General features: G+C 40.5%; 1 protein-coding gene across 1 annotated transcript; it reads left to right on the top strand.

The window, feature by feature from the left end:
- The first annotated feature begins 2,336 nt into the window (after positions 1 to 2,336).
- On the top strand, positions 2,337 to 23,211 carry tmem18 (transmembrane protein 18). The gene is made up of 5 exons (XM_072561004.1): positions 2,337 to 2,461; positions 9,928 to 10,045; positions 18,125 to 18,179; positions 21,331 to 21,424; positions 21,520 to 23,211. Exons 1-5 carry the CDS (start codon positions 2,375 to 2,377, stop codon positions 21,616 to 21,618), a joined length of 453 nt encoding a protein of 150 aa, XP_072417105.1. The 5' UTR covers positions 2,337 to 2,374; the 3' UTR covers positions 21,619 to 23,211.
- Positions 23,212 to 23,832: the final 621 nt, after the last annotated feature.

Here is a 23,832-nt window from a genome sequence, read left to right as displayed (position 1 = left end):
AAGGTAAAAGAGATGAAAGAGTTGTGTTACTAATCAGGGAGAATGTCACAACTGCACTCAGAGACGACATACTGGAGGGCTCATCCACTGAGGCAATATGGGTAGAGATCATACGCAATCACTTTGATATGGCTATACTATCGGTCCGCTAATAGCCACTGAAACATTGAGGAACAAAGATGAAGGCAGATTACATAAAAATGCAATAAAAACAGTTGTCACACTGGGTGACTTTAACTTCCCCAATATTGACTGGGGCTCTATTACAGCAAGAGCCTTAGACAGGGCAGAATTTGTTAAATACATTCAAGAGGGTTTCTTGAAACAGTATGTAGATAGTTCAACTAGAGGAAGGGCCACGCTGGCCCCTGTACTGGCTCATGAGCCTGGCCAGATGACTGACCTTTCAATGGGAGAGCATTTTGGAAACAGTGATCACATTCCTTAAGTTTTAAGATACCTATGAATAAAGATAAGTCAGGACCTTGTAGAAAGGTACTAAATTGGGGCAGGGCAAATTACATGTATTAGCTAGGGAGTGTTAATTGGGAGGAGCTGTTATCCGACACATCCATGTTTGACACATGGGAATTGTTGAAATTTATATTTAAAGAGCTCAAAACCAGCATGTTCCAGTAAGAAGAAAGGACAAGAATAGCAAGGCAAACCCTTGGATAATGAGGGAGGTTGTGAATTTAGATTAGATTAGATTCCCTACAGTGTGGAAATAGGCCCTTTGGCCCAACCAGTCCACCCAGACTCTGCGAAGAGTAACCCACCCAGACCCATTTCCCTCTGACTAATGCACCTAACACTATGGGCAATGTAGCATGGACAATTCACCTGACCGGCACATCTTTGGACTGTGGGAGGAAACCGGAGTACCCTGAGGAAACCCACACAGACATGGGGAGAATGTGCAAACTCCACACAGTCACCTGGGGCTGGAATCGAACCTGGGACCTTGATGTTGTGAGGCAGCAGTGCTCGGCTCTGAGCCACCGTGAATAGGCAAAGGGAAACATGTAACATGAACCACATGTCTTAACTTAAAAGGAGATAGAGTAGGAGAAAAACAAAACTTCTTGAGGCAAAAAGTAATTTCTACCCCTTTTATTTTCCTTCAAAAGACTCTTAAAATTGTGAATAAATTACAAGCGAGATGCACATGGTACATTGAGAAAGCTACCTCAGCGAGAATTTATTTAAAAAGGGAAAAAAAGGCATATGTAAAGTTTAGGAAGCTAAAATCGGACAGTGTCCTTGAGGAATATCAAGAAAGCAGGAAAGAACTCAAGCAGGGAATTAGGAGTGAAGGGACCATAAAATGACCTTGACAAAGTAGTTAAAGAGAATCTCAAGGCATTCTATATATACATTAAAACCAAGAGGATAACTAAGGAGAAGGACCACCTCGGAGAAGGATAAAAGCGGGGAGTTGTGCTTGAGGGCAGAGTATGTGGGCAAGATCCTAAATGAGTCACTACTCACCCAGGAGAAGAATATGTAGTTTTGTGTGGAGCAGGTTGAAATGCGAGAACATTTTGAGAACAAGAAAGAAGTGGTGTTGTGTCTCTTAAAGAGCATTAAGATGGAGTCGTCCCCAGGACCAAATGGTATCTACCTCAGGTTATTGAGAGAAGCAAGAGAGGAGATTGCTGGAGCCTTGACGAAGACCTTTGTATCCTTGTTAGACACTGGAGAGGTCCTGGAGGACTGGCAAGTAGCTAATATTATTCCTCTGTTCAAGAAGGGAAATAGGGATAATCCAGGAATGGGATCAGTGACCAGTGCATTGCCATTGGTGTATTAATAGTTACTAATCAGTAATTAGTGCAGGGTCATGGGGGTGTTAGTATTAACTGACATTGAACCAGTGCAGGTCCATGGGAGAGTTAGAGATTACTGATCAGGAACTAGTGCAGGGCCATGGGTGTGTTAGTAGTTATTGATCAGGAACCTATGCAGAGCCACGGTGGTGATAATAGGAACTGATCAGAAACCAGTGCAGCACCGTGGGGGTGTTTGTAGTTATTGATCACTAACCAATTCAAGGCAATACGGTGTTAGTAGTTACTGACGAGGAACCAGTGCAGGGTCATGGGGATGTTAACGGTTACTGACCAGGAACCGGTGCAGCGAGAAGGGGGTGCTGGGAGTCATTGACCAGGAACCGGTGCAGGGACATGGGGGCGTTGGGAGACACAGACCAGGAACTGGTGCAGGGACATGGGAATGCTGGGAGTCACTGACCAGGAACTGGTGCACTCTGGGATTGCACGCCGACACCTGAGGGTGATTGACAGCTGGCGAACCGCCCATTCCGGTGACGTAATCAGCCTTATGGAGCGGGGCTTCCGGTGTCAGGGCGACGATGGGGAGTGACGAGGCAGCGTCGGCGGTGCCGATAGACGAGTTGAGCAAAATGCGGATCACCAGCTTGTGGAGCGTCCTGTTGTCTGTAAGTTGTCGTCGGTGCGATGGTGGGGGTGAAGGTGTAGCTGTGTTCCCGGTCCCCTCCCGGGAGTGAATGAGGTTCTGCAGCCTGTGGCCAACGGGCGGTTGACCTGACGCCAGCAGCGAAATGCGTCACCATCAGGTCGCGCGCTGTTGACGTCACTGTCTTGTGACGTCAGGTCGGTCAGCTGCGCTGAGGATTGCACCAAAGTCTTCAGTAGCAATCGGAGCTTTATGTCTTTAGAGCTAATCTCGTTTCTTGTGAGGTGGCCCTCATATCTGGACCAAGAACTTGTTGATTCCTGATGAAGGGCTTTTGCCCGAAACGTCGATTCTCCTGCTCCTCGGATGCTGTCTGACCTGCTGTGCTTTTCCAGCGCCACTCTAATCTAGGCTCTCATTTCCAGCATCTGCAGTCCTCACTTTTGTCCACTCCTAGCTGTCAACCTACGGGACTGGCATTAGCTCTGCATTAGTGTACCCTGCATGAGGCTCATCCAGGCCGGTGCTCGTGTCACATCATCAGGGAAGTGCTGCCCCAGCATGGGTACCAGCCTTCAGGTGAGGTGTAAACCTGATTTCCTGTCTGTATACCCTCACCAGTGGAGAAAAAATATCTGTCCACGGCAGCACTTTCTGTTTTCTGCCTATTAGCCAATTCACTGCACATGACCTGACCTTGAGTTAGGTACCTTGTTGAACACCTCCTGAAAGTCCAAATACAGCACATCTATTGGTTCCCTTCTATCTACTTTGGTTGATACTTCCTTGAAAAACTCCAATAAATTAGTCAGATATAATTTCTTTTTAATGAAATTGTGCTGACTCTGCTTGAACAGATTATCATTTTCCAAATATTTTGCTATTACTTCCTTAGTTTTCCAACACTAGATGTTAGGCTGCTCAGCCTATAGTTATCCCTCTCTTAGAACCTCTCCTTTTTATTGGAATATATTTTTGCCTAGAGTCATGAATTGCTTTCTAAATGTCTAATTCTCATCATTTAAATTGAACACAGTTGTTTCCAGCCCCAATTTCTCATACTTGGACTAAATATTAAAATCTATTACGCTATCATCACTACTTCCTTGGGGATCTTTAAATTGGAGGTCTATTATTAAACCAACCTCATTACTCATTACCAGGTCCAAGACAGCCTGCTCCCTATTTGGATCCATGACCTTTTATTCTAGGAAGCTATTCCTAATGCACTGTATGAATTCTTTGTAGTAGTTACACTTTCCAATTCAATTAACCCAATCAATATGAAGATTAAAGTCACCTATAATTATTGTTCTGTTCTTTTTACATGCTCGTATTATTTGTTTACTTATAGCCTTTCCTACAGAGTGGCTACTGTTTTGGGGTCTCTGACTTCACATCCATTTTTATTGATTGCTCCTCATTGAGGTAATCTACCTTGAGACATTTTTTCGCGTTAGTAGTGGTTCATAAATTTAAAATGCTATAGCTTTCAATAGTCTTTCTCACTACATAGATTTCTGGACTTTTGTCATTTGTTTTGTTAACTAAGACATGTAATTTTGTGATTAATATGTTTGGAATGTTGTTATGAATTAGGTGCAGCTGCATAGTCTTTTAGAATAATGCCACTTTGGTTTTACAGTTCAGGTTACTGATGAGATTGAGATTAGATTCCCTACAGTGTGGAAACCGGCCCTTTGGTCCAACCAATTCACACTGACCCTCCAAAGAGCGACCCACCTAGACCCATTTCTCTCTGACTAATGCACTGAGCAGTATGAACAATTTAGCATGGCCAATTCACCTGACCTGCACATCTTTGGACTGTGGGAGGAAACCCGAGCACCCGAAGGAAACCCACGCAGATACTGGGAAAATGTGCAAACTCCACACAGTCGTCTGAGGCTAGAATCGAACCTGGGACCCTGGTGCTGTGAGGCCGCAGCGCTAGCCACTGAGCCACCGTGCTGCCCCACTCTCATTGCTTTTTGCTTGTGCTTTTTGTTGAAAATAAAACTTATCTTGAAATTAAGCTTGAAGCAAGTGGCTTGAATAGACAGCTATGGGTTTAACATTGAGTTCCTTTAATTTATTTATGCAGAGATGTGGCAATGCTGGTAAGGCCAGCATTTATTTCCTGTCCCTAATTACTCTTCAGGTGGGAGGTAGTGAACTGCCTTCCTGAAGTGCTGCAGTCCATGTGGATGAATGGATTCTGACAGCACTAGCATTGTTTTGGTACAATCAAGTGATTGGTTTAACCATTTTGGAGAACAATTAAGTGTCACATATCATCCAGACTGTATAAAGATTGCAGATCTCCTTCCCTAAAAGGCTTTAGTGAACTTGTTGGAATTTTACAGAAATCCATTTTGGTAGTTTCATTGTTACATTTTGATCCTAGCTTTATAATCGAATTTCAGTTAATGAGTTGAACTTAAATTTCCCGACTGCCGTCTTGGAATTTGAACTCATATTTCCAGGCCATTAGTTCTGACATCAGTAATATAACCATTTAGCACTGTTCTCAGTGCCATTTGGAGAACTATTCATCAGCATATAAGGAACTATTTGAAATATTATAACTTGATTACATGTTCTGACAGTTATATATGGCAAGATGTTACTTTTCTATTCTAAAGGCTCCACAGAGTCACCAACATCATTATTGATTTTATCTCATATGTGCAAAATTCGTTTGGATTGGTTTACAAATTCATTCATAAGATAAAAAGTCCAGATGGGCACAATATTTCTGTGCATGGCACCAGCAGATTAATTATCACAGAGAAAGGTGAATTAAATTTTAATCCTTTTTTTAATTGACTTGCAGACCTTCAAGAACATTAAATATAATGTTAGGCTACAGGCTTAACACGCAACATGAATTATGTTGCTCAGGTATTTTAGTCATGTGTTGATGTCAACACTTGTTTGTTTTGTCTTGTCTAAAATGTCTTAAAATCATCACTGGGCAGCACTGTAAGTAGAGTTGCCGACAGAGCCTCATAAATTTGTTCCTGCAGTTTGATCAACAATGATGATGTTGCATTTGTTGCCTATTCATTATTTTTTCTTGTAAGATGGCAAAGTTAGGGGCTACACCTTTCATGTTTAAGTCCATGTTTCTACCATTTCACATCAGATTGTGAATTTACCTGGCAGTTTACTAACCAATAGATCCATAGATTTAGGATTATTCCTCAGTCCTTCATACCTGGTCTGCCATCGAGTAAGGTCATGGCTGATCTGATTGTGATCTGACCGTCACTTTACTAAATTCCCCACTTTTACCTCCCAGCACCTGCCCCTGCCCCTGCCCCAATGAGCCCAGACCTTTGTGCCTAACAATGATCTATCTTTTATTATTCATTCATTCATGATACATGGGCATTCGTTGGCGAGGCCAGCATTTTTTTGCCCATCCCTGTGTTCTCGAAAAGGTGGTAGTAAGCTGTCTTCTTGACCTGCTTACGTTTTTGGTTTGTAGGTGCATCTGTAGTGCTGTTCGAAAGGCACTGCCTAGATTTTCACCCTGCAACACTGAAGCAAATTGTGTTGTTGGAGCTGTCTCCTTGTGGACAAGTGGAGAGTATTCCGTCTTATTTGATTTGTGACTTATAGATGTGTACATGCATTAGACAGGAGAGGAGTTGCTACAAAATCCCTAGCCTTTGACCTGTTTTTGTATCTTATCCAGTTCAATTTCTGGTCAGTGGGCCCCACTGGATATTGCTAATGGAAGTTTCAGTAATGAAAATGTCAAGGGGTGATGGTCAAATTCTCTTGTTAACAATAGTCACGAGTGTGGCTTGACTGTTATTCGCCATATATCAGCTGAAGCATAAGAATACCAGCTGCTTCAGTGTCTGAGTCATAAAAGGTGCTGAACATTGTGCAATCTTAAGTGAATATTTCCACCTCTGACCTCACGATGGAGGGAAAATCATTGAAAAAGCTGAAGATGCTTGGGCCTAAAACACTGTCCTGAACAACTCTTGCAGAGATGACCTGGTGGTCGATAATTGATATCCAACAACCACAACTTTTTTCCTTTGTGTTAGGTGTGACTCCAGTCAATAAAAGAGATTTCCACTTGATTCCCACTGATTGCCATTCCGCTGGGCCTCTTGATGTCAGACTTTGTCAGATACAGCCTTTATGTCACTTCATATAAATTGTTTATTTGCATTGTAAGTAGTTAAGGCCATAGTTCCATTTCATCAGAGTTAGCTTGCTAACCCAAAAAAAGACCCATTTACCCCAACTGTCTGCTTACTTTTAACTGACCAAATCTTAAAACATGCTACAAAGTTTTGGTTTCCAGCATCCACAGTTCTTTCAGTTTTTGCTTAAACCATGCTAATTTGTTACTTCTATACCTTGAATTCTTATTTTATGTAGTAATCTTTTTGAGCTTACCAAATTCCTTTGGATAATCCATGCACCTTGCATTGGCAGTTCCCCTGTATCCACCTTCAACCATGCTACCTTTAAAGATTATTTTAATAGCTTAGTTAATTATGACTTTTCTTTTACCTTACAGTTGTCTAATGATCCTGCTGCAACTTCCTTAATAATAAATTCTAGCAATTTCCCTATGATAGATGTTAAGCTAACTTACTTGTCTAATTAAGCATGACGCATGTCTTGGAAATGATGTTCTCATGACATTGTTGCTGCCCAGACTCTGGGCTGGAGAGTGAATTGCTGAAGTGCCTCCCAAAGGTTGTACATGCTGCAGCCAGGTGATGAAAGATGGAAACACAAACACTCAAAACCGAACTACTGAATAAACTAGCTGCTCTATGCAGAAGGATGATTGGCATTGTAATCTGCAGGTGGACTTTGTCGTTCATGTGGTGTCGGGGCTGCTGGATAGGCCAGAACTTATTGTGCATCACTAATTGTCCTAGAAAGGGTGTTGGTAAGCTCCTGCATTGAACCACTGCAGTCCTCGGGTTTGGGGCCACCCACAATGCTATTAGGAAGGGACTTCCAGGATTTTAATGGAGTAACAATGTTGGAATGGTGATATTGTTTCAGCTTAGCATTCTGTGTGGCTGGGAGGCAAAATTGCATTGTTACTCCCATTTAGGTGTATGGCAAATATTCCGTCACATGCATAATCTATATCTTATAGCTGGCAGAGAGGCTTTTAACAGAGAGTTGACTGACAACCCCCTGATGCTAACAGTTGGGATTCTGCAATGTTGGTATCGTTTGAAAGGCAGTGGTTAATGGTTGGGCTTTCTGTCATTTTCAGTGGTGCCAACCTTCATCTCTGTGGTGCACCTACCATCCAGGTCCTATTGTTGGTTGACTCAAATTTTGGGAATGGATGCAAGATATTGGTCTGCAGTGGTTGTAACATAGAGAGAAGAATTAAAAGTCCTTCATTTTTTTTTAAAACAAATGAACAATAGATTTTTTTTTTGTTTGCATGAGCTACCCCCACTCGAGAGTTTGGCCAATACTTCATGGAGTCCTAGAGATGTACAGCATGGAAACAGACCCTTCGGTCCAATCCGTCCATGCTGACCTGATATTCCAACCCAATCTAGTCCCACCTGCCAGCAACCGGCCCATATCCCTCCAAACCCTTCCTATTCGTATACCCATCCAAATGCCTCTTAAATTTTGCAATTGCACCAGCCTCCACCACATTCTCTGGCGGCTCATTCCATACACGTACCACCTTCTGCATGAAAATGTTGCCTCTTAGGTCTCTTTTATATCTTTCCCCTCTCACCCTAAACCTATGCCCTCTAGTTCTGGACTCCCCGACCCCAGGCAAAAGACTTTGCCTATTTATCCAATTGATGCCCCTCATAATTTTGTAAACTTTCATAAGGTCACCCCTCGGCCTCCCACGCTCCAGGGAAAACAGCCCCAGCCTGTTCAGCCTCTCCCTGTAGCTCAGATCCTCCAACCCTGGCAACATCCTTCTCCATGTTTGAAAACATGCCTCGAGATGTGACTTCTCCCAGTTTTGTAGTGAGTCGAAGTGGGTTTATATTGCAGGGGAAACACACCAATAATATGTTTTAGTACACTGCAATAGTGCAGTGGGACGCAGGTTAATTCTTTTTTCCAGGCAACAACCTCCAACCCTGGCCCTTGACTGGAAATTTGGTAAAAATTGTGCTGAACAGAAAATAACATTTTTTTAAATGGAGAGGGTTAATAATAAGAAGGTCTGAGCAATGTCATTGCTGTCCTGTCGAGGGCTTATCCAGCCGCAGACTTCGTTATTTAAAAAGCAGACATGGGTAGAAGAATTTGCATGCCCTTTATGCCCTCCCTTGTGATGGCTCCTCTTCAGTTCTCTGATATTATGGCTGCACTATACATGAAAGAAGTTTAGAATGCCATAGGTGTAAGGAACCATCTTTATTTAACATAGCTGATCGAACAGTCAGTCAGTGACTTTCAGTGTGTTTATAAGATCCTCTCAGTCATAATCATCAGAAATAAAGTTTCAAATTGCAACAGTGCCAATTCATTTATTCTCCATTCTAGCACTGTGCTGAACGTATAGACCGTGTCAAAACCATCTGATGTTGGGCCTGCATTTTGGAGCTATTCATCTACACCAATCTGGTACAGGCAGCCATTTCCATAGGCAAGACCCAATTACATCGCTATCAGCCTTTTGTTAATCTGAGCCTCATTGTGTCAAAAGCTGTCTGTTTGTAAAGTATGGTCTGCAAATCAAGCCGATCATTGCTTGTCAAAATGAGTGATTCGGTTATGTGTTTGCCAATAATCAAATCTACCCCTTACTAGTAAATAAAGTAGGATATTTAAAAATTAAAATGATGCCGTTTGTGTATTATATGGAATGTTACTGAGGTTGACCACTCAGGAATGGGGTGACTGATGCATGTTCCCAACCTCATTTCCTATGAAGTGGAAGAACTTGTATTGATCTGCATTTTTTTTGCCTCAGTTCATCCCAAAATGCTTGCAAGACAATATTTTTTGGTATATTCACTGTTATTACATAGGCAATTATGGCAGTTAAAGTTGTTGATTCTCAGTGCCACACTGCAGTTTCATGTGACATACGGTCATGTGATGCTAATATGGGTCGTGAACTATCAATTTTGATACCAGAGTGAATGTGTTTTAACTGAATGAAACTATTGTTTTACATGTTCAATAGCAGAATTTGGCCACACAGTTGTAACTGAAGGAAAGAAGAATGAATTTTGTACAAAATGGGTTTGTTTTACTTTTGGCACAGAGCAGTGATGTGATCAGATACTGGGCACTGAGGTGTACAGAAGAAGTGTAAACTATTGTGCAACTTGTGTTGTACAGAGCTCTGTGCAGAGTGGATCAAGTTGCAAGATCCATTTTCGGGTCTTTTGAGAGATCAACTTGGCGAAACGTACAGACGCTTGTGCCAGAAGCTTTTAATAAAATTGATTAAGGTGGCTATTTTGTGATTTTTTTTTTACTGTTTTCTTTGTGTTCCAGGTTCAGTGGTCAGAGCCGTGGCTGATTGGACTGCTAGCTTTTCATGCCTTTTGCTTTCTACTTACCTTGACAACAGTTAAATTCTACAGATTTCAGATTGCTCATTTCCTTTTTATGAGTAAGTTGCTTTTATGTTTTTATTGGTGTGAAAAAGCTACCATTGAAAATTTATTGAGTATTCACTCAGTCCTAGGGCCTTTCACAGTTTCAACTTATTTGTTGATATGTGGTTTTGCGTATATCTTTAAATGTATTTTTAAACAGGTCCAAAAGCAATTTTGAGGAATTGATTGTTCTCACTTGTTATTACTGTCCATTATTGGGCGGAATCCATTGTTCTCACTGGTGGCAATTGTTGAGGAAGCAAGGGCAGTTAATTAGATGGGATTGTAGCATACCTAAACCCTCACTTTTTCCTGCCTCCAGTAGAATTTAGTTTGGGTTCAAAGGCACATGGTTGAACTAGCCATCTTGCTTCCAATTATGACTGAAAATGTGTTGCTGGAAAAGCGCAGCAGGTCAGGCAGCATCCAAGGAGCAGGAGAATCGACGTTTCGGGCATGAGCCCTTGAAGGGCTCATGCCCGAAACGTCGATTCTCCTGCTCCTTGGATGCTGCCTGACCTGCTGCGCTTTTCCAGCAACACATTTTCAGCTCTGATCTCCAGCATCTGCAGTCCTCACTTTCTCCTAGAAGATTTTAACCTACTGCGAATCCTCTTACAAGGATGCCTTCCTTGAAGAAGTTCTCTTTCTCCAATTATGACTCTAAAGTAAGCAATTAGGAATCACTGGAGGGCTTAATCCCTTCATCATTGTTACAATCAAGGAGTATTGTAGTACAATGATAATGTTCCTACCTCTGGGCCAGAAGGTTTTGGTCCCAATCTAACCTGTTCTGAAGGTATACCATAATCAGTCTAAACAAGTTAATTAAATATAAGTTTAAAATAAGTTCAACCCAGCTTCTGGCATGCTTATCACCAGGCAGTGTTCATGTTAGGTGAAGCAATACAGGCTGCATGTTACCTGAGAGCCGTGGGCAGAGCAGGACTTGTCTCTCAATGAGAAATAATCACTGTGTGATTGGGACACTGGAAAAGGAATCTCACTGACAGTCATGCCATATCCCTTTTCACTGCGACTTCCCAACCACAGACAACTCTTGGAATTATTTATCTGTGATCTGGGTCTTTCACAGTCCTGGGACTGTGGTGGGGGAGCTGGGTATTTCCTTCCATCAGCAGCAAAGGCTTCTTCGGTAGTGCCATGGAGTGCAAAGATCGACAGCTTCCGGTTAGATAGCATCTCTCGGTAGATGAAATTCCCACCCCTAGTTCTTAACTCCAGGAGAAGTTCCACTGGTGGCCTCATGTCTTGCCAGTCAATGCAGAAAGGAAGTTTGAGGGGGATCTGCCTCTGGAGGTAGTATGGGCTGAAGTCAGAAATAGGAAAGGTGCAGTCACCTTGTTGGGTGTTTATTATAGGCCCCCCAATAGCAGCAGAGATGTGGAGAAACAGATTGGGAAACAGATTTTGGAAAGGTGCAGAAGCCACAGGGTCGTAGTCATGGGCGACTTCAACTTCCCAAATATTGATTGGAAGCTCTTTAGATCAAGTAGATTGGATGGGGCGGTGTTTCTGCAGTGTGTCCAGGAAGCTTTTCTAACGCAGTATGTAGATTGTCCAACCAGAGGGGAGGCCATATTGGATTTGGTACTCGGTAACGAACCGGGACAAGTGGTGGGCTTGTTAGTGGGTGAACATTTTGGTGATGGCGACCACAATTCTGTGACTTTCACCTTGGTTATGGAGAGAGATAGGTGCGCACAACAAGGAAGTTTTTACAATTGGGGGAAGGGAAATTACGATGCTGTAAGACAGGATTTGAGGAGCATACGTTGGGAGCATAGGCTGTCCGGGAAGGATGTGGTGGAAATGTGGGACTTTTTCAAGGAGCAGATACGACGTGTCCTTGATATGTATGTACCGATCAGGCAGGAAAGAAATGGTCGTGTGAGGGAGCCTTGGTTGACGAGGGAGGTTGAATGTCTAGTAAAGAGGAAGAAGGAGGCTTACATAAGGTTGAGGAAACAGGGTTCAGACAGAGCAGTGGAGGGATACAGGATAGCCAGAAGGGACCTGACGAAAGGGATTAGGAGAGCTAAGAGAGGGCATGAAAAATCCCTGGCGGATAGGATCAAGGATAACCCCAAGGCATTCTATGCGTATGTGAGAAATCTGAGAATGACGAGAACGAGGGTAGGTCCGATCAAGGACAGTGGTGGGAGACTGTGTATTGAGTCGGAAGAGATAGGAGAGGTCTTGAACAAGTACTTCTCTTCAGTATTTACGAACGAGAGGGACCGTATTGTTGAAGAGGAGAGTGTGAAACGGACTGATAAGCTAGAAGAGATACCTGTTAGGAAGGAAGATGTGTTGGACATTTTGAACAACTTGAGAATAGACAAGTCCCCCGGGCCTGACGGGATATATCCTAGGATTATGTGGGAAGCAAGAGAGGAAATTGCAGTACCGTTGGCAATGATCTTCTCGTCTTCACTGGCAACTGGGGTGGTACCAGGGGACTGTAGAGTAGCGAATGTTGTGCCCCTGTTCAAAAAAGGGAATAGGGATAACCCCGGGAATTACAGGCCAGTTAGTCTTACTTCTGTGGTAGGCAAAGTAATGGAAAGGGTACTGAGGGATAGGATTTACGAGTATCTGGAAAGACACTGCTTGATTAGGGACAGCCAGCACGGATTTGTGAAGGGTAGGTCTTGCCTTACAAGTCTTATTGAATTCTTCGAGGAGGTGACCAAGCATGTGGATGAGGGTAGAGCAGTGGATGTAGTGTACATGGATTTTAGTAAGGCATTTGATAAGGTTCCCCATGGTAGGCTTATGCGGAAAGTCAGGAGGCATGGGATAGAGGGAAATTTGGCCAATTGGATAGAAAACTGGCTAACCAGTCGAAGTCAGAGAGTGGTGGTAGATGGTAAATATTCAGCATGGAGTCCAGTTACAAGTGGAGTTCCGCAGGGATCAGTTCTGGGTCCTCTGCTGTTTGTAATTTTTATTGATGACTTAGAGGAGGGAGTTGAAGGGTGGGTCAGTAAATTTGCAGATGATACAAAGATAGGTGGAGTTGTGGACAGTGAGGAGGGCTGTTGTCGGCTGCAGAGGGACTTAGATATGATGCAGAGCTGGGCTGAGGAGTGGCAGATGGAGTTCAACCCTGCCAAGTGTGAGGTTGTCCATTTTGGAAGAACAAATAAGAATGCGGAATACAGGGTTAATGGTAGGGTTCTTGGTCAGGTGGAGGAACAGAGGGATCTTGGGGTCTATGTACATAGATCTTTGAAGGTTGCCACTCAGGTGGATAGAGTTTGTAAGAAGGCCTATGGAGTATTATCGTTCATTAGCAGAGGGATTGAATTCAAGAGTCGTGAGGTGATGTTGCAGCTGTACAGGACTTTGGTTAGGCCACATTTGGAGTACTGTGTGCAGTTCTGGTCGCCTCACTCTAGGAAAGATGTGGAAGCTTTGGAGAGGGTGCAGAGAAGATTTACCAGGATGTTGCCTGGAATGGAGAGGTCGTACGAGGATAGGTTGAGAGTTCTCGGCCTTTTCTCGTTGGAACGGCGAAGGATGAGGGGTGACTTGATCGAGGTTTATAAGATGATCAGAGGAATAGATAGAGTAGACAGTCAGAAACTTTTTCCCCGGGTACAACAGAGTGTTACAAGGGGACATAAATTTAAGGTGAAGGATGGAAGGTATAGGGGAGATGTCAGGGGTGGGTTCTTTACCCAGAGAGTGGTGGGGGCATGGAATGCGCTGCCCGAGGGAGTGGTAGAGTCAGATTCATTGGCGACCTTTAAGCGGCATTTGGATAGGTACATGGATGGGTGCTTAATCTAGGATAGAAGTTCGGCACAACATCGTGGGCCGAAGGGCCTGTTCTGTGCTGTATTGTTCTATGTTCTATGTTCAATGTGTGAATCAGTGGCTTTCCCAAAAAATCACCCGTCTTTCACTGATTCTAATTGGCCAGCAAGTTGTCGTGCCATAACAAAAGTCCACCTAATAACACCTTAAGACCAAGGAGGCCAGCTTTTCTTTAAAACAGGCACTATCAGCATATTTTGAAATATTTAGTCTTTATTTTAAATTACCCAGCAGAAAAGCAAATCACTTTTATACTGTGCAGGCAGGGTGCCTAATATCAGAATCTATCTTAATTGATTGGAGACTATTGTTGGGTTAGTTTACTTTAAATATTCTACCCTATCATTTATTTTTTCTGAATGGGTTCATGGTTTGCTGACCATTCCATCTGTCACAGGGTTTCTGAACAGCCCTAATGCCTCGAGATTATTTTTGTTGTAAATACATGGCAGAGCACCTGATGAGCTCCATGCCTTGCTGACTATGACTGAGAAAGTGTGACCACAGATTTTGTTGAAATGATGTTTGACTAATATCCATTAAAATTCTTATAGATTGTCATATACAAGATATTGCAAAAAAGTGCTAATTTTATTCAAGTACTGCATGTATGTATTATAATTGTCAGCTACAAGAGAGAGCTTAGTGAAAGAGAATGTTGCTCCATTTTCGCTAACATAAGTTTTGCTACTTGTTTGAGCTGGTGGTACACGTAGAGTCACAGAGTCACACAGCATGGAAACAGACGCTTTTATCCGATTAGTCCACTCCATGTTCCCAAACTAAACTGGTCCCACTTGCTTGCATGTGGCCCATATCCCACCAAACCTTTCCTATTCATACACCTGTCCAAATGTCTTTTAATTGTTGTAACTGTACCTTTTTATCCACCACTTTGTTTGGCAGTTAATTCCACATGCTATTTTCTTAAAAAAAACTCGCCTCTCATGTCCTTTTTAAAACGTTCTCCTTTCACCTTAAAATTATGCCCCCTAATTTCAAACTCCCCCACTCTAGGGAAAAGACCCTTGCTAGTCATTTTATTTGTGTCCATCATGATTTTATAAACCTCCGTAAGGTCAACCTTCAACCTCTTAACACTTCAGTGAAAAACATCCCAGTCTATTCAGCCTATTTGTTATGATTTAAGCCCACTGTTCCCAGCAAATGTTTCTATATTGCAAAGCCATTAGAAGTATGATATTGTCTTCCAAACTATGAAGTAGATAAGCCTGCAGGGAAAGCAAAATGTTTTCTATAATCTACATGCATTGGAAACACTGAAAGTTATGTTGCAGGCCAAACCCATTTGAAACTTTGCAATTTTACTGCTATAAAATTTGCACGATACTTGGCATTGTCATATGATTACAGCCACTAGAGGTCAGTATGATGCTTTGTAAATGTTCTGAAACCTTCTGCAGTAAATGTGGAAGCACTTTACAAGTACAACTAATCTGTTACATTGTGGAACAATGATACAAGATAGTAAATTAATTTTTTTTTAAAAAGAGCAATTTAACTAACTGAATCTAAATTTCTTACTGTTTAATTCACACCGACAATTTGATAGCTGGTATTCTACTCAGTGCTATGAAGAAATAGAAGCACAGTCATTGGGGTTTAACTGAAGGGAATCCCAACTATTGTAGTGCTAGTCACCAGCTGTCCACATAATATAACTGTAAAGGCATCAATATAGACAAGCCTTTAATACAGTTAGGTGAAACTTCTAACTCTATAATTTTTAATGATTCATTATGAAACTCTTTATGTGAACAAGGCTGAGAGTCACTGAGATCTTTAGAATCTGAATCTTCCCACTGGCTTCCTATTCTTCTGCAATCCCATGATGATTTATTATTCTGACTCATTTTTCATTTAATTTTAAAATCCATTTTGACTAGCCAACTTTTATATTCCTTGAAATAGTCAGAGATTCCCAAGTTTAACTGTTTAATTTGTCATCTGCAAATTGTTGATGGATTCTCTTTAGTTTTGCCTTTTACCAGGTTTCTGACTCAAAATCTGTAGAAGTAATCTAATTATAGCAGTTATGTTTTACTACACATAAGGTTTCAATTTGGCTAGAAACTATGTGCGGTTCATGCATGTGAGATAATGAAGCAAACTTTTAATACCATTGAGTTATTATTTCTTCTGGTCAAATTGCTTTTATAGCCAAACATGTTGGCATTGTGAGTCTTAACTATTAGTGTATAAATCAGGATCAATATATACTGTAAACATAATTGTGAGTTGCTTTGAAGTGAATTTTCTTGATCATAACAGTGGCTTAATGGATTTACACTCGAGTATTTATCCAGCCTAGAATCTGCTCCCTCAAAAGTGACAGTATAGAGGCATACATCAGTGATAACCAGAATGTTAGACAACTTAGTTATTTGTCATCGAGCATAAAAGTATTTTTTTCATTACAAAATGAAACATTTTAAATTGGAAGTAGCATTGCATTTGTGCAGTACTTCATAGTCAATTTAAAGAAGTACCAAAGCAGAATTGAAAAATGGAATCTTTACCTAACATTCCTGTGCTGCGCACTGTGTTGCAGCTAATGACAGCTTAGAAGTACACAAGTATATCAATGAGGCACTGTCAGGCTAAATAAATGCTTCAAGAAGCAAAATTCAGAAAATTTGCAAACATTTGAATATCCACATTTCAAAATAAGTCGAAACTTCGAGCTCATGGTGAGAGTGCAGTCTATTGTTTGAATTTTTTTTAAGATCATTTAAGAAGGTATGAATCCTTTGCAAAGTTTGGATATGGGTGTTACAATAACAGTAGGCTTTAAGAAACAGTAACAGTACAGAGATGTACATAAAAACAGATAGCATGGGAGATGTTTCAGGAGGATGAGACTTGGGTATTGGTGGTCAATAGTACTCTGTATAATATGACTCAAGATTCCAAAGTGTCAAAGGTTTCCTACCTAACTGATGGAGTTTATTTTAGTGTTCTTGCATTCCACCCAGCGGTGTCTGCTGATACTTTAATCAGGCAAATGGCATGATAAGAGTTAGCATTTAGTTTCCTTTTATGGTTAAATGACTAATGTAGTCAATTGACTACTTTTTTAAACGTTTGAATTCATCATGGTAGGGTGAGTATGTTGTTGGAGTTTTTTATGTTTATCTTTGTGCTAATACATTGAAAATATGAAGTATTATTAAATTATGCATCTGGCATTAATTGAGCTTTATTGTTGGTTCCTGAACCTCAGGACTAACTTGTGCTGTTGACCACACTCGGCAATGTATATGGCTATACTGGATACAAAACCTGACACCATTGCATGCAAATGTATTTTCTTAAAGATGAGCTCAAAGTCACATGACAGGGATTAAGAAAACAGCATTAGTCCTGTTCCAAGGCGCTCAATTAGGACAAGTTCAAAAAGTTATACTTCAGAGCTGCAGGTGTCCTATTTCAGTGTCCAAAAAAAAGCAATTTTTTCTCTTCTGGAAACGTGATAGGCAGCATCCCTGTCCAGACATAATGTCTCTGTCGAGATCAGGGCCAAAGTACCTAACATCACCCTGCTTCTGATTTGTTAATTGCCTTTCCTGACCCAACATGGATTATTTTTACTATGCAGCCCTCCCAGGGACTCATTCACCTTGACCACACACAAGCTGTTTACATTAGAATGGCAGTGTTACTGCATATTGGAACAACTTTGCATTTGCACACAGCCTCAGTCAGTGAAAGAAAACTGCATGGTAAAAAAGTATTGTGTGTGCCCAGTTTGAAGAATAAATAGAAGCAAATTAACAGGTATTGAATTCCATATTTACCCAGATTCCAATATGTCCGTGATTTCTATTTCTTCCATTCTCCTCCTCCCAACAAAAATGGATATTAGGAATATGATGAAAATTTTCCTGAAGTTACCTTATTGCATTTAAAATCTGTATCTGAACTCAAGGACGAAAGTAATAACTTTGGTTCTGCATTGTACTGAGTCCACACAAGCAATATGAAGCTGGAATGCTTTCCCTGTTAACTTCACACTGTTATAAGGAATAGAATATGTGTAACTTGTTTAGCATTCACTGATTTTAAAAAATTTGAATTCTATTGTTTTTTTTAAAATCAACTTAACTTCAAAAAGTCTACTGTTGGTATCACCAGGTTGTTCATAAGTGGAATTAAAGTTGTATATTTAATTTAATAATTGAATATTTATCCTTTGTTATTACTATATTCTTTTCTCTTTATTGCAGTTGTGTTGGTATTCTGTGCAGAATACATTAATGAAATGGCAGCATTGAACTGGAGGTAAAGGCAATGGAAATTCCTGTGGCGTTAAAACTATTATATACATGACATCAGAAGCTTCTCAAATTAATATTGTTTCATTCATTTCTTAATCTTGAGCACTTTAGATATATGTTTCAAAAAGTCACTGATAGTGGCACAGTGGGTCAGTGGTTAGCACTGCTGCCTCTCAGTGCCAGGGACCCGGGTTCAATTCCAGCCTCTGGCAACTGTCTATGTGGAGTTTGTACATTCCCCCCATGTCTGTGTGGATTTCCTCCGGGTGCTCCAATTTCCTCCCACAATCTAAAGATGTGCAGTTTAGGTGAATTGGACATGCGAAATTGCCCATAGTGTTCAGGAATGTGTAGGTTAGGGGTAAATATAAGGATAATAGGGTAGGGGAATAGGTCTCAGTGGCTTATTCTTCGGAAAGTCAGTCTGGATTTGTTGGGCCGAAGGGCCTGTTTCAGACTGTAGGGATTCTAGCTTGCCATGAATAAATCAGATTTGATGTGCTAATCAAGTTATATATCATGCAGTTGCTGTGCTCAAGTTGAATGTAATCCTCCCACTGTATTGTAATGAAAACTGTGAATTAATGTGAAATATAATAAATTATCTATTGTTTAAGCTCTGTTTTAGCAGAAAAACAAATGCTGGAACAGGGTAAGTGTTTGATTTTAAAAATTGCTTGTGACTCCGTTTTCATCATTGCTACTTTTTAAAATTGCTGTTCTTGCTATGAGTCTGATTAGATTAGATTCTCTACAATATGGAAGCAGGCCCTTTGGCCCAACAAGTCCACACCGAACCTCCGAAGAGTAACCCACCCAGATCCATTCTGACACATTTATCCCTGACTAATGCACCTAACACTAACAATCTTTGTGATTGTGGGTGGAAACCAGAGCAGCCAAAGGAAACCCAAGCAGACACTGGTAGAATGTGCAAACCCCACATAGATGGTCGCCCGAGGCCGGAATCGAACCTGGGTCCCTGGCACACAGTCCTAACTACATAGCCACCATTGCTGCCTTGAGAGTCCCTGGTTATTTCAACTTAACCCAATTAACTACTATTCACTGTATCCATGAATGGTTTAGACATGGAGCTTGGGCCAGCAATATCCATTTTTTTTTCAGATGATACAATATAGGAGAAATAGTAGATTGAGGAACAAGAAAGTTAAAGGAGATATGGGGCAAAGCTGGCAGAATGGAGAAGGAAGTGGCAGATGGAATTTAAAGTTATCAAATCTGAGGTGATACATCTTGTGGTAATAACAACAACATTATAGTTATACTTCAGTAGGAAGACAAATAAAGAGTAGATCAATTTGGTGGTTCAAATAAAAAAAAGGACTTTATCGTTTACATGAATGAGACGTAATGGAAAATTAAGTTTTATAGCGAGGGTTGTAGAACATACAAGTCGAGATGCAATGATGAATTTGTATGTTTAAGATCAGAGCTAGAGTACTTTTGGGTCCCAAGCCATACTAGAAACATTGAGATAATATTGAAAATACAACAGAGTCATTGGGATGTTGCCTAGTGTGAAGAAATCCAATTAAGAAGGAGATCTGAAAATTTGAGGCTGCTCATTAGAAGAGGAGTGAGTCACTAGAGCTGTTTAAAATTGTGAAGGCTTAGAACAGGGTAGATAGAATCAAACTATTTCTAATTATTGGCAGATCAAGAATAAAGCAACAAGGCTATAAAAGTCAAATGCAATTATTTACCTTGGAGAGCAATGAAAAACATGATTGTACAGAGGACTGAGACAGTGCAATGTGCTTGCAGAGTTAGAGATTGAAGCAGAAGTCGTGTCAACTATGACAAGATTTAAGAAAAGTTACATAATTGAATGAAAGGGGAATAAAGGAATGAAGAACCAGCTTGTGTGTATGGCATTAGTACTAGTGCTTGGGTGATAGGTAAACACTAGGATGACTAAAATAAAAGCAAAGTATTGCAGATGCTGGAGATATGAAGCAAGAATAGAAAATGCCGAAGAAACAGCAGGTCTGGCAGCATCTGTGGAGAGAGAAACAGTTAACATTTCAAATCTGATATGACTTCTTCAGATGGTCGCTTTTATGCTGTTTGGCAGTTGGAAGGAGGAGCAAATGGAACAAAGGGTGAGGGTGCCTTAAGCAAAAGATAAAAGGAGTGCAAAACTACGCAAGGAGAGATAGAAGTGTACAGTCTGTGCAAGTGATAGGTGTGACAGGGAGTCCACTCTGCTGAAAACAAAGCCAGCAAGCCATACGCAAGATAGGAGGTTTGTTATAATAACAATGGAGGACACAGATCATGCTGTGAAGTTGTTGAACTCAATGTTGTGTTCTGAAGGCTGTAAAGTGCGAAAGTGAAAAGTGAGGTGCTGTTCCTCCAGTTTGCGTTCAGCTTCATTGGAACACTGAAGCCAACCCAGGATAGAAATATTAGCACAAAAGCAAAATGGTTTATTGAAATGGCAAGCAACTTATGAGAGTTGCGGAGATATTCTGCAAAGCACTCAACAGTCTACATTTGGTCTTTCCTGTGAAAAGAAGATTGCATTTTGACCAGTGAATACAGAAGACTAGATTGAACAAAGCACAAGTAAACCACTGCTTCACCTGGAAACGTGTGTTTGAGGCTTTGAACAGTGAGTAGCGAGGAGGAGAGGGATTTAATGGAGAGAACAGTCCCTGCAGAAATCTAACAATGGAGGGAAGGAGAAGATGTATTTGGTTGTAGTATCCTGTTGGAGTTGGCAGAAATGGCAGTGAATTATCCTTTGTGTGCCTACTGATGGGATTGAAAGTGAGAACAAGGAGGAGCCTATTGCTTTGGTAGGAAGGGGAAGGCATAAAGGGAGAAATGTGGGAGGTGGGTCAGACATGGCTGACAGCACTATTCACCAGAATGGGAGTTGTTGCTATCAGCAGTTTTTTAAAAAAAATAATGGTATGTGCTAACTGAAGATTTTTAGCTAATCTTTCTTCATTGCTCTTTTCATCAAAGACATAACAGCAAGCACTAAACAATACTTGTAACTTCTATCAATTAGTTACTTTCTTCTTTGGTCTTGTAGTTCTTGTTCATTCTGTGAAAATTAGCAATACAATACATTTTTCTTCAAATTTTAAACAAATACTCAGATTGTCAATTCTTTTTTCCAGATTATTCTCGATGTACCAGTACTTTGATTCCAATGGGATGTTCATTTCACTCGTCTTTTCAACCCCACTTTTATTGAACACGATGATCATTGTGGTATGAATTCATTTCCATTTATCTTAGTATTTCCAGTTCTTCAGAGTTGCAATTTTCTTTCCCCACAATTTAACCACTTTCTATTGTTTTCTTAGATTGTGTGGGTGTACAGAACATTGGCAACTATGACAGAACTGAAGTCACTGAAGCAGAAAAGAAGTGCGAACAAGGCAAAGGGAAAGAAAGATAACTAAGACATTTTTTATCTCTAAAGTTGTTCTGAAGCCGTGCACATAGTCTCCAAATCATCCAGGATTATCTCTGTCCACTCTGTACAGCTGGGCAAAGCATCATCGTGAATGTAAACCTAGGAGATGTTAAAGGTGTTATTGTTGTTTACACCTGTGCTGACTTTTTAACTCCTATAAATGAATTCGGGAAATATAGCCTTTGTTGCTATAAATCTCTCTCGTGGTCTCTTAGCACACAGCATGTTCTTCTTTGCTAAATAATGATTAGATATCGAACAGGATCAGTCATATGTCAAAATCAGTCTTGATTACTCAGCGTAGAGTGACTTGGTGTTCAGTTTCTGTTTTTAGCACAAGTGTGCAGGTCTTCTTAAAACACAAACTGAAGGCTGGAAAATGATGAGTGACATTTGATATGTACCTCAACATATATGAAGCATTTCAGTTGAAGACACAGTTTACTTTTTTGGCTAATTTACATATCATCAGTTCAGAGTCTTCTTTACATTTCACATCATGGTAAATTCCATGTTTTGAACATGTCCTTGAGCTTGTGAACAGTGCATATTTCACTGTTATTTTACATGTACTTTATTCATCGGTGTCTTTATCAATGTTGCCTTTAGCTGCCACAAGGGTTTGTCTATACCTCCGATAACTTTTCCTGGAAATGCAAATCCAGCACTTATTTTGAGTGTGTGGGTGTATGTGAAGAGGCATGCGATACAATGGTTTATTTAGCTCTCAATATCTGAGAAGTATGGTGGGCTGTTTGTCCAAATTCTTTGCAGAAGTGAAGAGCCAAAAAATGCAGTTCTAATATCAAATTGAGGAAAATAACCTTTGCTATCCACATCGGGTACATCTGTACAGGTGAATGCTCTTACTAAAACTACCAGAGAGTATAGTTCAGTGAAGGTTATATCATTAAAATATCAAATGTGGAATATTTTTGATTCTTTGGGGAATCTAGCTGGAACCCTCAAACGGACTGCACTGCACAATAACTTAACATCTACGTATAATCATTCGCAGAATTTCATGTCCTCAGGTGATTTTATTCAGCTGGTGCAGCCAACATTTATTAGGAAGGAACCTGTGTCTGTTTCAGTCAAATCCTCAAGGCTGAGGTCAGCCACGAGTTTCCTGATTGCCACATGTTTTGTGGTCCTTACCGCCAAATATATTGGTTAGTGGAAAGATTGCAGATTTTCTGCTCTGTACATCTTGTGTAAACATGTTTATAAGTATATATCAGATAGGGATACTGGAGTATTTTTATATATCTGTTGACTATAATTCATCAAATTTTTCCATGTTTTTGCTTATATTGATAAGGGCACTTTAAAAGATGAAGGAGAGGCCCAGATTATTTATTTTTGAAGGGAAGATTAGCAAATTTTATAACAGTTACTTTGATGTTATGAAGCAAATATCATACTATTTTGGCTGAACTCAAGTGGCCATTATATTTCTTCCTTGAAGAAACAACTGCTCATTCATAAATCAGCTGTTTAATCACACATACTTGATGTAGAGTTATATTCTCTGGGATTTCAATAAAAGCAGAATCAATCAATGCATCTACAATAAAAATCATGTTTCTTTCGTAAAATAATTTAATCTTAAGAGTTTTGATTCAAGACACACTCATCTTCTGAAACTTGGGATTCTGACAGTGAAAGAAGGCAAGAAACATGACATGCACATTTTCATATTTCCATATACTTACCCTCTGAGGTGGCAGCCTAAGTAGAATTTTGTGCCTCAGTAGCTGAATGCATGATAATCACTGTAATAATTAGTATTGCAAATGCTCAAGGAACCAGAACTATATAAGCAGAGCTATCTCAGATTTGTGGCTGGAGGAAATCACCGAGATAGGGACAAGTGAGGCCAGTTGGACAAATCTGAAAAAAAGATTAAAATCTTTAAATGAAGAACTAAAATAGGTCAGCAATAGGTCAACACTGCAGTGATTGATGAACAAGACTTGGTATAAGTAAAGACTGTTTTGGATGATTTCAGAGTGTGGAGGTTTGAATTGTTAGATTGCATTGACATCAGTGCTCAGAATCCAGCTGTTCACAATGAAGACCAAATGTAATAAAATTTCCAAATGAAACAAAACTGGGGATGTGAATTGTGAAGAAGACCATTTGAACTGGCTAAATGAATGGGCAAGAGCATGGCAGATGGAATATAACATGAATAAGT

The sequence above is a fragment of the Chiloscyllium punctatum genome, chromosome 3 (genome assembly GCF_047496795.1).
Source record: "Chiloscyllium punctatum isolate Juve2018m chromosome 3, sChiPun1.3, whole genome shotgun sequence".
In the NCBI taxonomy this organism is placed as follows: Eukaryota; Metazoa; Chordata; class Chondrichthyes; order Orectolobiformes; family Hemiscylliidae; genus Chiloscyllium; species Chiloscyllium punctatum.
The sequence above is the reverse complement of the archived record's forward strand: the minus strand, read 5'-3'. Positions and strand labels throughout refer to the sequence as shown.